The sequence below is a fragment of the Ostrinia nubilalis genome, chromosome 14, assembly GCF_963855985.1.
Source record: "Ostrinia nubilalis chromosome 14, ilOstNubi1.1, whole genome shotgun sequence".
In the NCBI taxonomy this organism is placed as follows: Eukaryota; Metazoa; Arthropoda; class Insecta; order Lepidoptera; family Crambidae; genus Ostrinia; species Ostrinia nubilalis.
Genome location: NC_087101.1, coordinates 11560285 through 11576714, shown reverse-complemented (window position 1 = coordinate 11576714; position 16430 = coordinate 11560285). Strand labels below are relative to the sequence as shown.

Here is a 16430-nt window from a genome sequence, read left to right as displayed (position 1 = left end):
AATGTTATTATGTTTGTGTCATGAGCGAGTTCACCATAAGTCGAGCGGTGAGGTTCGAACCCGCGTTCCTCGGATGTCGAGCGGCCAATCTGACACCTTCCCTCCCTATTACCGTGCCTTCACTGTTCGGCTATCGTGACTTTAAAGTTTTGTAGTTATTAGTGTTGTTGTTTGTGTTCTATAATCAAATACCTACATATTTTATTATTACATCAGTTTCGTTGGTTGACCTATACCTAGCTACTGAACAGTGAAGTAAGAACTTAGTTCATACCAAAAGTAATGTTATAAATAATACTATTTATTTTAATCGTTATTTTCCTTTATTAATCTTATTCGAAGAAATACAGTTAAGTTGAGGCTCACTTCTCTTGACCTGCATTGCATATTTCAACCGCCCATCTCATTCAAAAACCCCTTGATAACGAAATGAAGTATGATCACATAGACAACTGGAACAAATAATTATTAATTTTTATGCAAATTAAATATGAAACAATGCTAGTTTGAAATGGTAAACTAAATACTGCAACAGACAAGTAGATAAGTGCAAACTGTTTTGTAGATAATATTTATAATTACCTACTTAGGTTTTTCTTTTAAATGTTTTATCTTGTAAATACTATGCCATTTGCCATAAGGTAAGATGGTAGAAGCTAGACAGAGGGACCTACCTCTAAGCGATTCGAGTAGAAAACTTTGAAACCACTGGGAATCGAACCCGGGATCACCTGGGTCTGAGACAGGTGAAGAACATCTTCAGTTTTGTGATCTCAACTATATTAATATTATAAATGCGAAAGTAACTCTGTCTGTCTGTCTGTCTGTTACGCTTTCCCGCTTAAACCTCGCAACCGATTTTGATGAAATTTGGCATAGAGATAGTTTGAGTCCCGGGAAAGAACATAGGATAGTTTTTATCCCGGTTTTTGAAACAGGGACGCGCGCGATAAAGTTTTTCTGTGACAGACAAAATTCCACGCGGGCGAAGCCGCGGGCGGAAAGCTAGTCACAAATAAAAAATAGTAACTCACTCAGTGAAATAAGTGTAAAAACCGCGGCCAAAATTTCTCCTGAATAAAACCAGACTGCAACAAATACAACGCTGGCTATCACTGTCAATATGCCATAGACATAATATGTCATCACCAAACACCGATTGTCCTGTAACCAAAGATTTAATAGTCAGGGCTAGTTTCGTAGGCTTCTGATAAAGTTTCAGATAGGCTATAGTGCAACGATTCTGAAAAAGTGGCAAAAATCAGAACTAATAACCCAGTGATGGTATTGTTAATAGGGGTGTTACCTGGGTAAAAAAGCAAGAGTTTGAATTAGTCCGTCAGTTTACTTATCAAAAAATACTCGACTTTTTCAAACTAATGAAAATTTAAATAGATAAAGCGCGCCAAAGTTAAAGTTCATGAGAAGAGGTCCGTGACGTCAAGGCCTGCTTATAAGTGTAACACTGTATGACTTCACGCGGAACTTCAATGCACCATAACTTCGTAATTACTTGTTCGATTGACAAAATCTATACTTCTATACCTACTATAATAATAATTATAAATGCGAAAGTAACTCTGTCTGTCTGTCTTGCTTTCACGCCTAAAGCACTGAAGCGATTTTGATGAAATTTGGCATAGAGATAGTTTGAGTCCCAGGAAAGGACATAGGATAGTTTTTATCCCGGTTTTTGAAACAAGGACGCGCGTGATAGTTTTTCTGTGACAGACAAAATTCCACGCGGGCGAAGCCGCGGGCGGAAAGCTACTAAAAATATAGGTGTACAATATTTTTTGATAATATAATAGACGGACTAAACGTTTTTTTTATAGGAAACTAGCCTATTGATAGTAGCGTAGCGCCACAAAACAGATTTTGTGGTAGCGCCTGTAAAGAATTTGCCACACTGGAATGCGTTCTGCGGTTACCGGTCCGGTCAAATAAACCTCAGATTTATCTACTGTGAATAAACGCAGCCCGCATCGTGTAGAACAACATTGTTGGTCAACTTTCCGTCATCCTAATGTGATAAAGCCCGGTCTGTGAGCACGTATAATTTTGTCCAATGACCCCAAGCTACCCTCGCACACTCACTGCGGGCGCCCGTCGCACAGTCGCGACAGAAATATAATTACGCGCGAGCGATAAGGATGGGTAGCTTGGGGTCATTGGACAAAATTCTACGTGCTCACAGACCAGACTATAGGTATGAATAGTACTTGCCGTCGCAACACCAATGATGAGCAATAGCGCCATTAGAGCGCCTATCGCAGCTGGCACCAAGAACATCACAACCATTGTAGCTATCGAAGTGGTTTTGTCCACCGAATCCTTCTTAAAGATTGGTGCGATCGGTGACATGAGGCTTTTACTAGCATCATCCGGTTTTTGTGCTATTTGCACTATCATTACAGTGATAATAATTCCCATCGCAACGTTTAAAATCTGAAACATCGATGCACGTTAATGGTATAGTAAAACGTCTTAGTCATCCCCCTATATTAAATAGCATTAGTACCTAAACAATACGTAGGTTTAATCACGTTTAAGTTAGTAATGATCTGGCTGATTTCTATTAACACCTTCGCTGCCAGCCTAAAAATGGCACTGTTCCGTTCGGGCCATGGGGGACAATGATGGGCGACACTTTAACTTTCCGTTCGGGCCGCGTCGGACAATGATGACCGCGAGTCAGACCTATGTTTAAACCTCTGTATTGAGCCGATGGACAGCATTTCTTCAATAATTCTCATATAAGCTGACCCGCGCGGCTCCCAAGATTAGTGTACGTCACTTGGTTCTCAGGTAAAGCTCGGACTTAGAAAAAAAAATGTGGATAACGGTAGCGCAATGAAACATGGTAATTATACAATGCATTTTTGCAAATTTATCAACTTTTTAGCAAGATAATAACGGTTTATTAATTAAAACATATCGTTTACTTATTTTATATAATTTATAATATGCAGGACAATAAAAAAAATCACTTTCATTGTTGAACAACCACTTTGTATGAAGGGTTGGTACAGGTACTAAGTTCTTTGTACAGCTACAAAACTTATGCCATTTAAAACCTTATTAGTGGCATAAATTATTGTACTTATTAGATGCTTACACCTAGCAGGATTGTCGAGAAAAATAGATTTGTTTAATGTATGAAAAAACATTTTTTCTCTTATCGATACTCTATTCTAGAACTTTTTTTATTATTCATGTAGGTCAAATTATTGGCATGTTAAATCAGCTATGTCATTATAATTATTTTTAATTTTAAGTATATTTTTAAATAATTATTATTTGTAGATATACTGACAATTCAATATTGTTTTGAAAAAAGAACCGATCGAAAGTGACACTACAGTGATGGATGAAAAATTCAAAATACAGTCAAACAATTTCTAAAACGTCAAGTCGCAAAAATTGGATTAATAACCCAGTGGTTAGTAGCACCTTCCTGTAAATTTCATAATTATATGGCTGTCCAACGAGGCAAAAATGGGAACTAATAGTTCAGTATTGATAGTAGCGCCTTCCTGACAATGCCATAGCTGGGACGGCTCAGTTTTGGACAACTTTTATACGAATTATTGATAAATTAAATTTTTTAAATAAATTTTAAACCTTTTTTAATAAAAACAATTTGAAAAAAATCACTTTTAGCGTTCCTTTTACGGTATCATCGATTTATTTATTATTATTTTTAATCACTATTTAAGACTTATCCTGCTAGTTTCGTTTCTCATTTTATACCTTATAATATTCCTATTTATGCGTAATATAATATATCAAAAACCTACCAATGTACAACTCTTTATTTTTTTGGTTGTTCTCCTTTTTTTTTGGATGCGAGCGGGGATGGTCGACAACATGACCGCGCGGCCCTACGGAACGGATTTTCGAATTTTCGCTCGCTGGGGCCATGGGGGTCAATGATGTCCGACGCTTAATAATTCGATGTAGAGACTCAAAAACAACTATATGTTAATAAAATCCTTTATTTATGTTTATAATGTAACGATTTAACAAAAAAAAACAATCGACGAAAATTGAAAAAAATTGAAATTTTTACTTGGCCTGGTAGGAAAGTGCAGTGTCGGACAACATTGACCGCGTTGGCGTTCAATGTGTTAAGTTAACCTGTATGGATAAGATGCGCGCCACGATAAGCGGTTATCACGCCATTTTATCGATTTTGCTCATACATTTTGACGTCGATGATGCCTAAGATGCGCGCCGTGATAACGGCGCGCATCTTAGGCCTACTGGTCGTTGTATTAATTACAAGCTTTGCTTAGTTGAAGATAGTTAAATTGGCGCTAAATGTAAGTTTCAGCACGTCTAAAATGTCGTGGTAAGAACGCAGGATGTATTGAAATAGTTTCACTATTCACATGGTTCACTGTTAGGGCATGAATATCGGAATCTCGGAATCTCGTAATATCGGAATCTCGGACTGCGAGATCCGATATTTCAATTCCGATATTGAGCGACCCAATATCGTAATATCGGAATCAGATAAAAGTTTTAATTGAGATTTTAAACAAAGCGTTTAAACTCGCCACAACCTGCCACAAAGCCCAAAGTACATGATTAGCAAAGACCAATGATTTTCTCATGTCTCTCACCATCACTTTTTGTTCCACTGCAAATATTTTAATATCTTTACTATTTATGGTAAATTTAACTTGTTCTAAATCAATTTTAGCATTTGCCATAGGTACTTGGTCAACAAAGAACGACATCTCAACTCCCTTTCAAACATTAATTTTACTGGACTATGGATCGTCAGTCCTGCCCATTGCCACTTCTGCTTGCTAATCCGTCGGGCTATGTCAGCGACCTTAGTTAACGGAGCTCCTCATTTCTGATTAGATCTCGTAAAGAAACACCAAGTTTATCCCTCTCCATAGCACGTTGTGCCCTATATTCAAAGGCCACGTTTTCGAGCCGTATATCATCACTGGTAACACACACTAATTATTCGACGATTTACCTCTTTTCCAAATTCATCTAACTACCTAGCTGATCGTTTGTCCGAGATAGACATACTTACTTGTCAACAATCTTTTAAAAATTAAAAAAAAAAACTGGGTAAGGAGCAACATGGACATTCGACATAAGTTTCGTTTTTTCCATATTCATCCGAAGGCCTACCTGTTGGGAAACTCGATTAAGATCTTCGAGCATTGTGATAAGGTCTTCCAACGGTTCTGCCTTAGTACGCAAAACAGACGGACGATGAGGCAGCAAGGTTCTGAAGTGGAGGCCACGTACCGGAAAGCGCAGCGTAGGACTCATAACCACAAGGTCGACTGACGACCTCATAAAGGTAGCAGGAAGGCGCTGGATATAGGCCGCCACCAACCGGCCATTGTGAAAATCAGCATCGGAGCCTGTGTTCAGCAGTGGACGTCCTATGGCTGACATGATGATGATGATGGCTCGTGGTTTTGTGAGTTCATCGATAATCAAAAAGGAACAAATTACAAGCATATTCAAGTTTTTTACCACTCTCTACAATTTTTGTAACACGTGATTTGAATGACTCTAAAATTCGTTCCGCAAACATAAAACAGGGTAGGTAATATAATGAAGGAGTAAAAGTTTGTTTGATACCGGTGATTTTCAAAAACACTAATTATATGCTAGTCAATATAGGCTCATTATCAGTTACCATTCATTATCAGGTGATCCGTCTGCTCGTTTGCCTCTTGTCACATAAAAAACCAAATGCAATGGATACCCATAACGTAAAAATGGTTTTAAAATACTTCAATTTTATGAAGTGCTGTTTTGTACCAAATTAAAGATTTTAATTAAACTCATTATATTGTAAACAATCCAGAATTCTTACGAATATAACTAAATATTAATTTTATAGTACATGAACTCAATTCCGATATTAATATCGGAATTCCGATATTGAGATCTAATATCGGAATCCAATATCGGAATTGAAAACCTTCCGATATTACATGCCCTATTCACTGTCAATGTTTCACAATTATGAATATACACAGTGTCCCAAAATTTAACGATAAGCCGGCGGCGTAGAGTGGACATGGTCAAGACTACTTATCTTTAAAAAAATAAGAAAAAAAAATCTATTCATCGATAAGCCGGCGCCCTAGGGTGGACATGGTCATGACTACGTGGGACACTATTTAAGTTGTGAGCCTAACTATGAAAACAAAGTAGTTTATTATTAAAATGGTATTGATTGCGTTTATTGGTATTGTCTTTTATGATTTATGTACTTTTCAATGTGTCCGAAACACTTTTCATAGCATTTTTTCCACTCAGCTTGAGGCACCTCCAAAGCATGGTTTTTGACCGCACCGACAGTTGCTTTTGGCTACATAAATCGCTGTTCACGCATTTAATTTTAATATATGGGTACCAAAAGAAGTGTTTAGATTCCAAGCAAGAATTTTGTAGCGTTGGACCTGTTTATTTCATATTTTGAGTGTTCGTATAATCCGTTGTTTGACGAGACGTGTAAAAGCTCACATTTTCGTCACGAATGGCGATTCGACTAAGCTGGTCAGTTTCCCTTATTAAACTGAAGACATTTGGAAAAAAAGTGGCTGTTTACTATTAAGAATTAACCATTCTAAATTTCTCTAGTGACGTTTCTGTCATACAATCGGATATTTCGGAAAAATAGGCGACCGTAAGTTTCAAAGTGTTCCGAGCGCATGGGACGTTTGTTGGAATTGGTTCATCTTAAAACACCTCCATAGTCGATAGCTGTTTATTTTCAGGATCATTATGCATAGATCCTTAATTCGTCAACTGTCACAATTTTAAAAACGGCTTTTAAAGTTTCTTAAACGTATTTATCAAACATTTCCAAGGACTAAACGACACAAGCGTCCTATTTAGCGTTTGAAAAATTTTGTGACATCCAGCGAGAAAAAAACGTATTAACCATAATTATGGTCATACAATATTTTATTACTGCTAGTGGAATTAATGCCTAGAATTATCTCAATCATACGATATATCACATGACGAGGTTTCTCTTCCATTTTTCTGACAACATCAATGTTTTCCGCCACTATTAGTCATTTTGGACGACTTTCGCAAAGTTCACTGGTGAGCCAATGACATACAATATTATACTTCTTAAACTAGCGTTTTACAATGGTAAAGGACAGATCTTTATCACCAAAAGTGAAATTTAGCTGACCGCTTCAGTTTTGTACTGATTAACCACGTCGAAAGTCATAATAAATCTTCGCGCGAAAATTTCCGCAAGTCAAACCATGTTTTTGTAGTCAAGATAATTTTCAATTCAATGTTAATAATACAAAACGTGCTCAAATGATAAAAAGTTTTGAATTTATAAGGTAGTAGTAAAAAATTTCAAACTTTTCATTAAAAGTATCAGATGTCGTCTAACAACACGTTATGTTGTCGAGGCTCACAACTTAAATAGTGCCCTAGTACTTTAGGAAAATTAAGAAAAAATCTTTTTTTTTTCTTATTTTTCATACGGTATGTATGTAGGTACCTACCAATACACTCGACATCAAATAAATCGCACCTCCTGCGACAAGCACTTTCAAACGTATGCATCCCCACTTCCCACCAATAAAAGCCTAGTTCTGTAGAAGGATCCGGATTCCAGAGTCACTTCTACAAAAAAATGGTATTTACGCTTGAGCCAACTTTTATGGCTATAAAACTGTTAAGTTGGGATTAATCGTTATCCATCTGTTAAAGAGGACACGTGAGTAATTGTGAACGTGAAACGTGAGTTAATTGATCCCAGAGGTGAGCCCAAAGTGAGGTCTGTTTTCAAGTCACATTTATGGTATGTTAATCATTTATTTAGAAATTAAAATGTGTTTTTCTTTAAGGATATTTATTGGGCTTTCAAATAACACCAATGAGGGCTATCGTTTTAGCGCTCACCAGTTAGTGCCACTGTAGAGTAAGGTCCTGTCACTTGCTAGTAGCGAAGACAGTGGCACCAACTGGTGAGCGCGAAAGTGGTAGGAGGACTATCGGATTTGCACTCATCAAGATGGCGCCACTGTAGAGTAAGGTCCTGTCAATCGCCAGGGGTGCCAACTGTTAAGTATAAAAACGATAGCCCTCATTGATATTGTTGGGGCACCACGATTGTGTCAGAAGGAAATCTTTAAAGTTCGCGTCGCGGAAGGTGCGATTCATTTGATTTTGAGTGAATTTTACACCCTACGGCGCCGGCTTACGGAGACGATGTAAATTCACAATTGTGAAACAATGACAGTGAACTACGTGAACAGTGAAACTATTTCAATACATACTGCGTTATTTATCTACTATGCAATAGCATTACTTACAAGGTGTATGAGTCCAACGACTACAGCTGCTGTTCGCAGCGACATGAAACAGAATCCATCTGCTGTGCACATCTTTAACCTGATTTTAAAAGAAAAAAAGTGTTTTTAACTAGAAGAAGACATTTTATGTGTAATGAATTATATTAATAGATAATGTTTCAATACAGGTGAATGTATTGTAATCATCAATTGTAATGACTCAAATATGTACCTTGTACCTACCTAATGCAATTTTTTATTAAAAGTCAGTTAATCACACAAAATCTTACCATCATAAAATAAATTATCCAAATTTTCTTTCTTTCTTTCAAATATGTTTTTATATTTTGTCCATATTTTATTTAAATTAAACAATCTTAGATTAAAACAACAAAATAAGCCTAAAAATTATCAAAACGTAGAAAAAATCAATCAAATCAAGATGACAATGTCAAATCAACAGGATCAGCCAGAGCCTGTGCCAGAGCGTTGAAAGTCCAAAGCAAAGAAAATAAAGTTCCAAAATACTGAACTGTCCTATCGATGACATTGACAGCGGGGCGCCACCGTCAATACCGAATCGCTGGTTCCGATTTTTGCCATGTTGGAAACCATATAGTTGAACGATGGTAGCGCCCCCCTGTCATTGAGTTTGGCGGGACAGTTCAGCGTGGGTCATCTATATTTACTTTCTGACTTCTTTTAAGTCTTTATTTTGGTCCAAAGCCGTTATAAATTTGACAAGAGAAATATTTGTCCAAACCATAGTCCAATGTCCAACGATTTTGAAACGTCAAGAGGTAAAAATCAAAAACAACCCATAGTAGCGCCCCCTGTAAATGTCATAATTATATGGTTGTCCAACGTGGCAATAATCGGAACTAATAATCCAGTATATATAGCGCCCTCCTGACAATGTCATACAATGTCATAGCTGGGATATATTTTTACGATTTAAATAAATAAATTACTAACTTCATTGTCGCCGTGCGTATTTTACTAATATTGAACGTAAGTTCTTGTTTTAATACTGTTCTGATTGATAATTTTATTTATCCCAAAAACTCTTACTTAAGTTCCTGGGATATTAGAAAAATTATGGCTTCTTGTACACGCTACACGCTAAGAAATTTTACCGTATAGCGCGTGTCCCTGTTTCAAAAACCGGGATAAAAATATCCTATGTCCTTTCCCGAGACTCAAACTATCTCTATACCAAATTTCACCAAAATTGGTTCAGTGATTTTGGCGTGAAAGCGTGACAGACAGACAGAGCGAGTAGGAATAGGGATTTTACAAGCTTTGTAGGTACGTTTGTCTGTGCAAGTTTTTTGTTACTCATAGTAGATACACTATAACTAGGTACCTACACTTTTTAGGAACCCCGGTGAAGCACGAACCTTGTTTAGAATCACTGAATACTTATCACCAACAATAAAAGTTTAATTTAGTTTTAATTCACAGACATAATGGAAAACCAGGAGCACATTTTGAATTATGCTCGTTTTGAAGCCATTGCGAATATTGTAAGTATTATTATTTTCGTTTTGATGTGACAAAGCAGGTTTTGGTTTTCAAGTAGTAAAAACTGATGCTAAATTAATGCAAACTCGTGAACACACACATCAGACTGTATTTTTTATTGTAGAGACGCTTCAATTACTTATAGGTAACTACTTACATACATTACGTACTACTGAGTTTGTACAAACGTATGTACCTACTTACATAGAGTTCGTACCTACTTAGAACGCCAACGTGCTGTGATGTGACGATTCGTAGTTGGCTCGGTGTACGTACGATTACTTGGTGGGTCATACGGGTGGATCCCATTTTATCCATTGCGTAGGTATATCTGTTTCAGTTAAAACTCATAATCGGTCAAAACAACTTTTGACTGCAAAAATCAGTCTAAAGTGATTTTAACTGATGCCCTTAGTCAATATCACCTGTTTGACTGATTTTTCCAGAAGTGGTTTTGACCAGCAAAAGCGTTAGGCGATTATCACACTGCACCGCGCTCCGCCGCGGTACGCGGGACGACAGATTTAATCATTGTATGCAAGTACCTCAGTTTGTATAGAAAACACGCGCGACACAGCACACTGACAACGCGTCTGCGCGCGGGATTTTTTATATGTAATCACGCGGACCGCGGCGGAGCGCGGTGCAGTGTGATAATCGTCTAAGTCAAAACCACTTTTGATTGGAATCGCTTATCGGAAATCAAATTTTATTTTCAGATCTTGGGCGTCTGTGCTGTTTTACTTAGCATTGCAGTCTTAGCTGTATATGCTATGTACGAAGCAACGCCTGCACTGGATGAGGAATTTATGAATATTTTGACGTTGAGTGTAATTTTGGTAACTGGAATAATTATGATTGTAGTCAGTGTGCTCTTCCTGAAAGGAGTTAAAGAGGTAAGTATAATCATTTCATTTTTTTAGTCCGCGATGTAAAGTTTAGTAACGCTACTAAGTTCGTTACCCGCCGAAATCTATATATCTTATCTATATATACAGGGTGTTAGGTAAATGGGTATATGAGCCGACACTAGCCCATGTTAACATGGTCATATAAATGGTATGGTGAAGTCAGAAATTTGATATCATCATTTTATTTTTTTAAATTTTCATACAAAATAAATTTTATAAAATCCGATTTGTATGAAAATTAAAATAATTAAAATGCAGATATCAATTTTCTGACTTCACCGTACCATTTATATGACCATGTTAACATGGGCTAGTGTCGGCTCATATACCCATTTACCTAACACCCTGTATATATAAAAGAAAGTCGTGTTAGTTACTCCACTTATAACTCAAGAACGGCTGAACCGATTTAGCTGAAAATTGTCAGGGAGGTAGTTTAGAGCCAGGAGAAGGACATAGGATACTTTTTATCCCGTTCGAAATAAAAAAAAGTCTGCTTATTTATTGCCATTAAGGCGGAACAAAGTTCGCCGGGTCAGCTAGTATAGTATAATAATGAAATTACTTCTAAAGCTTTTTCACTCTTTGTGGGTGAATTCACTTAATACATAGTGGTTTTTTTTTTCAGAAAAGTGTAGGAAAAACGAAAGCCTACCTGTACGTTACCATCGCGCTATCTGTTGTTATCCTTGCGTTGGGTGTCTATGGTCTCATAATGAAAGAATATCTTGTAGGTGTATGTTTTATAGTCCTTGCTCGTAAGTATGACCAAAAACTCTTATCTGTGGAAATACACTCAACATCAAATAAACCGCACCTTCCGCGACGCGAACTTTAAAGATTTTCTTCTGACACAATCTTGGTGCCCCTACAATATTAGTGTTATTTGAAAGCCCAATAAATATCCTTAAAGAAAAACACATTTAATTTCTTAATAAATTAACATATACCATAAATGTGACTTGAAAAAAAGACCTCACTTTGGACTCACCTCTGGGATCAATTAGACCAAATTTTATGGTTATAAAACCAAATAATGATCACACGTGTCCTCTTTAACAGATGGATAGCAATTAATCCCAACTTAACAGTTTTATAGCCATAAAAGTTGGCTTAAGCGTAACTACCTATTTTTTGAAGGAGTGACTTTGTGGGTAAAATTTTATTGGGGTAAAAACCTTTTCTATAATGAAATGAAGTTTAAAACTAGCCTTTTAAATGGTACCAATATTGGTGGGAAGTGGGGATGCATACGTTTGAAAGGGCTTGTCGCGGGAGGTGCGATTTATTTGACGCCGAGTGTATTTTATTTTATTATTTGTAATCTAGGTATTATTAGCATTAGTATAGATTTGGTACAAAATACTGAAGAAATATACAAAGTTCATTCTAGGTCGTAAAAAATGCATTTAATACTTGACATAAATTGTTAGCTTAACTTGTGTTATGGCTACGCTAACGCTTGTTCCTGAAATAATTAACCGTTGAATTTTCTTGTTTCAGTTCTCTTAATTTTCTGTACGTGGTATTACAACTGGAAGGTGGTGAAAATGTTTTCCGGTAGAAATTAGCTTTACATCTAAAGTACACCAGAGACTTTACTAACGTCAGTAGTCGTTAAACCTGTTCTCTAACTTGATATCCTACAGGGTAGAGAGAAAAAAGGCAACGGTTAAACAAATCATTTTGTATGTAGGATTCTGTTTATATTTTTATTTACTGTGAACTGTTTTAATGTTACATTATTGTGGTCTTAAAAATGTGTTTCATTGATTGATGATCAACCAATATATTTTGGGACCTGATGGTACATTGGACAGTAATTAAACACTTAAAGAATTAGGCAAACTCACCGGCTACCTACTTAGGCGAATATCCTTTGCCTGAGTAGGTAGTGTAGTGTCGAAGTAAAGTCATGTCGATATTCAGTAGTGCCGGAGTAACGTTTGTCGGAATAGCATTTTATAGCCGATAAGCTTCTTTTCTCAAAGCTTACTAAAGTAGCCTCGTAAGAATCAGGTACTTAACTCTTTCACTACATGTTACTTGCGTCGTTAAATGTCAATTATTATACAAACGACTTGTTTTCGTCGAAATCTGTGCACAATAAATCGTTTACCTAACGACGAAAATATAACACGTCTTAACGATTTTAGCAACAAACTTTCAACTAGAGTTTTACTTTTTGTGATAAGGGGGTAAGTGTATTTGGATGCGATACGAAAATTTTAAATGTGGTTGCGTTTCTTAACGCTGTAGCTTAATTTTGTAAAATCATCTACACTGTGTAGGCTACGCCGCGTAGCGTGTAGTTAGTTCGTAGCGCGTCAAGCAAGCAACTACTGACGTGAAGTTATTCCAGAAATGTTGTTTATTAAGTCTACTGAACAATAACTGAGGTCTCCCAGTGATCATAACATTATGTATTTCATTTTATAATAATTTTCTGTTCCAGTGAATTTGCCAAGTTGCTTATTGATAACAAACATTGTAAGGCCAAATGAGGAAGTATAGTTGTAAAACAATTGGTTTAATTAACGTTGGAACGTTATTGTTTTATTTCTTCCTTTTAAGCGGCTATATATTAAAATTTCTTTAATACACAATTAATATTGATTTTATAAAAATTGTTTGATAGCGAAGAACTTACTAAAAAGTCCTGTAGAAATATCAAAATCATCCTAAATTAGTCCGATTTTTAATTCGACGGAATTCTGACAGCTGTCATTTTTTGACAATTCAGATGTAATAAGCCTTTTTTGCTTTGAATTAATAATAAATAATATGAAATGAAATTTCATCAAGTACAACTTACAAGAATGAACTCTTGTTTGTATTGTGAATTCAATGTACACTAATTATTATGTACATTTTAGAGATTAAATAGAAAAAAACGTGTTTTTAACACAGTAAAACAACATATTAACATAAACGAAAATATGTATTGATCATCAATCATCATTGTCGTCATCATAATCAACTTGGATTATAAAATTGGCATCTTGTTAAATTGATTATTTTATGAAGCTAAGATTTTATTAACAAAAGGATTTTCATAAAAAAGGTTTGTAACCCATGGATTATTGGCCAGGGATTCCAGTAATAGAAAAATAATTTCCCAATTATTTTTGTAACTTCCAAAATATGATAATAAAAATTCAAATAACCATTTTGAAATTATCAGTACATTTTTCAGCCTTAGTTTTTCAAGTGAAACCTTAAATTCAAGAAAGGATTATTTTTTAATTTGTGAAAATGCTCTCCATTCTTAGTGGGAATGTTTCAATGTTGACAACACTTCTGAAATGTCAAAATTCCGTCGAATTAAAAATCAGAGTTTAGTCATTGAAAGAAAGAAAGAAAGAAAGAAAGAAAAAATATTTATTTGGTACTAAAATAATGATACACATTGAGATATTATACTAAATAGGTACTTATTTATGATAATTTATAAAAATAATTGCAGAACATTTATGCTAATTACTTTATTCTTGAGTAATCGCTTATTGACAATATTATTGTTAATGAAGTCATGTCCATTAGGGTTCATGCTTTGTTAAGTCAAAACAATAGTGACTCAGCCTAGCGCCGGGGCAGGCAGAGACGCTCCGTTGCAGGTACTTAAGCGCCGCGAGGAAAGCTTGTCAGCCAGTCGAAGCGCAGAGTTCAGAGTGGAAGGTTGTCCAAAATGTTCCCCGATTACGAATATTTCTTTTACCAATACAAGGGCATGTGCCCTTTCACGTGCCTGCCCTTGGAACTGGAAGATTTCCAACCGCATGATTTGGCCGTGCCCGCCTATAACGTTGTGGAAGGTAATATTTTTTTATACTTTAACACTGCATTTTTTATGTTGCAATACGTTTCTCATTCTTTAATTTTTATGTTGTGTTCGCAGAATGTGAAGTGATAACAACGGAGTCTTATCAAAGCTCTGGAGATGAGCCTGATGAAGATGACACGTGGACCGAGACCTACCCTGTCAGTCCCGTTGCCTCACCTATCAACGGTAAATATTACATACTTTTATATTATTAATTTTATGATGCGCAAGAGGTTAAACTAGTGCGAACCTTGGCAAGTTGCGTATAGTGACTACTACTTATCTAATGTGGTTATTTTAATTCATTTTTAGAGCCGCCGTATCATTGGACTCAAGCAGTTGCCACGAGACTCGTGCCTGTGGCAGCTGACTTCAAATTCTCATTCACGAAGACATTCAGTAAGTATTTTTCACAATTCACAATGAAATTTTCGCCTCTATAATCTTATTAGAAGCTCTTTCGACCCGGACGGAGGTCCTGTGTTCGATTCAATTTCCCAAATAAGTAGTTAGTCCATGTTGTCTAAACAAATTGAATTATTGTTACAGGTACTGACAGTGACGGTACAGAAACCGACGGTGACGATGTATGTGAGCATTGCGGTCCTCTTGGCTCTACGCCGAGGAGGCAATCCCGAAGGAGGCTGATTATAATAACCAAAATAAGGAAAATTGACTTCGACGTGCCGGAGGAATAATTAGAACGAATTTTTCCATGTGTGAACCTTAACTGTTTAAGTTAATTTTAATCGTATTGAATGTAAATATTTGTGCTATTTAGTGTGTTAGCTTCTTCTGTTGTAAAGTTTTTAAAAGTTGTATGTTTAATGGTAAAATAAAATTAGGTATTCATAATATCTGCACTCTTTTATTTTATTAAAGCTTTTAAATTAGAAGTTATCCTACACTAGAGTTGCCAGTAATAGGTACCTTTAAAAGTCCCTCAATGGGTTTTCAACTTTACAATTCAATCAATGTCTAAATAGATTAAATAAAAAGAGCTAAGTACTGAGATTGTTACTGTGAAAAGCATAATTGCACATTATTATAATTGTTTACATATTATATAAAAACATAGCACTAATTGAGTAAATCGAAAAAAGGTATGTTCTTTATGCATTTCTTTTGGACTGGCTACAAAATCTTATATTAAATCGAATCATTAAATATCAAACATAAAACAGCAACAAAGTAAAAAATGTTGGTGTGTACCAGCCAATACCTAAAATACAAATTATATTACAATATTATCACTAGCTATAGTAACCACTTGTTTATCTACCTACCTAAGCCCGAGACAAAGATTCAAAATTCTTAGAAACACCAGTAATCACTTTTACTTTTTGTATACAGCCCTCGTGCTATTTTTGAGAGAGCGATAAGGCAGCTGCTGTGCTATTGTTTGTTTGAAAAAGATTAGTTGTTTGTAGTACCTTGCAGCACTAATTTTGTGCTTGCAGTCTTTTAGACATTACAGGTGTAAAAGATAGTAGCGAACATAAACAATAAATATTGTGACCCATTTCCCACACACAGATTAGCGATAACGAAGGTTCTATAGTTTATGAAGGATTCCGTAAGCTTGGGGGCAACAAAGATTTATTGTTTAACGGTAATTTCTGCTAACAACTGAGTGATAAGAAAGGTTATTTTTATGACCAATTTATTTTTTATATGCTTAACTAAAGCGATTACATATCGTCGACTTAAAATCCCCTTATAATTACTCAATAATAGACATTAGTTTAGTAAACATTCTAAATCTGACCAGTAGCCCAAGTTGAGTGTTATTTTGAAGAATAAGTTGGCGTAGAAGTGCTGCTTCAAAATGTACCGTTCAACAAACAAGGCAACCAA

General features: G+C 35.8%; 1 protein-coding gene and 2 long non-coding RNA genes across 3 annotated transcripts; 2 read left to right on the top strand and 1 right to left on the bottom strand.

Annotated features, from left to right (window-relative positions):
• Positions 1-306: 306 nt before the first annotated feature.
• On the bottom strand, positions 307-8722 carry LOC135077889 (uncharacterized). The gene is made up of 5 exons (XR_010258536.1): positions 8606-8722; positions 8337-8415; positions 2227-2448; positions 1035-1164; positions 307-452 (listed from the first exon to the last, which is right to left on the bottom strand). It is a non-coding gene; the product is annotated as an uncharacterized LOC135077889 (long non-coding RNA).
• Positions 8723-9216: 494 nt separating this feature from the next.
• On the top strand, positions 9217-12595 carry LOC135077888 (uncharacterized). Its single transcript, XR_010258535.1, has 5 exons — positions 9217-9326; positions 9780-9841; positions 10559-10735; positions 11379-11508; positions 12254-12595. It is a non-coding gene; the product is annotated as an uncharacterized LOC135077888 (long non-coding RNA).
• Positions 12596-14235: 1640 nt separating this feature from the next.
• Positions 14236-15271, top strand: LOC135078340 (uncharacterized). Its single transcript, XM_063972938.1, has 4 exons — positions 14236-14565; positions 14649-14759; positions 14886-14972; positions 15123-15271. Exons 1-4 carry the CDS (start codon positions 14439-14441, stop codon positions 15269-15271), a joined length of 474 nt encoding a protein of 157 aa, XP_063829008.1. The 5' UTR covers positions 14236-14438.
• Positions 15272-16430: the final 1159 nt, after the last annotated feature.

What these genes read in the sequence shown, in the direction of transcription:
- LOC135078340 (XM_063972938.1), top strand. Translation starts at nt 14,439, where the DNA reads ATGTTCCCCGATTACGAATATTTCTTTTACCAATACAAGGGCATGTGC. An exon ending in CGCCTATAACGTTGTGGAAG is followed by an intron (nt 14,566 to 14,648) that starts GTAATATTTTTT and finishes TTGTGTTCGCAG; the next exon opens with AATGTGAAGTGATAACAACG. An exon ending in CGTTGCCTCACCTATCAACG is followed by an intron (nt 14,760 to 14,885) that starts GTAAATATTACA and finishes ATTCATTTTTAG; the next exon opens with AGCCGCCGTATCATTGGACT.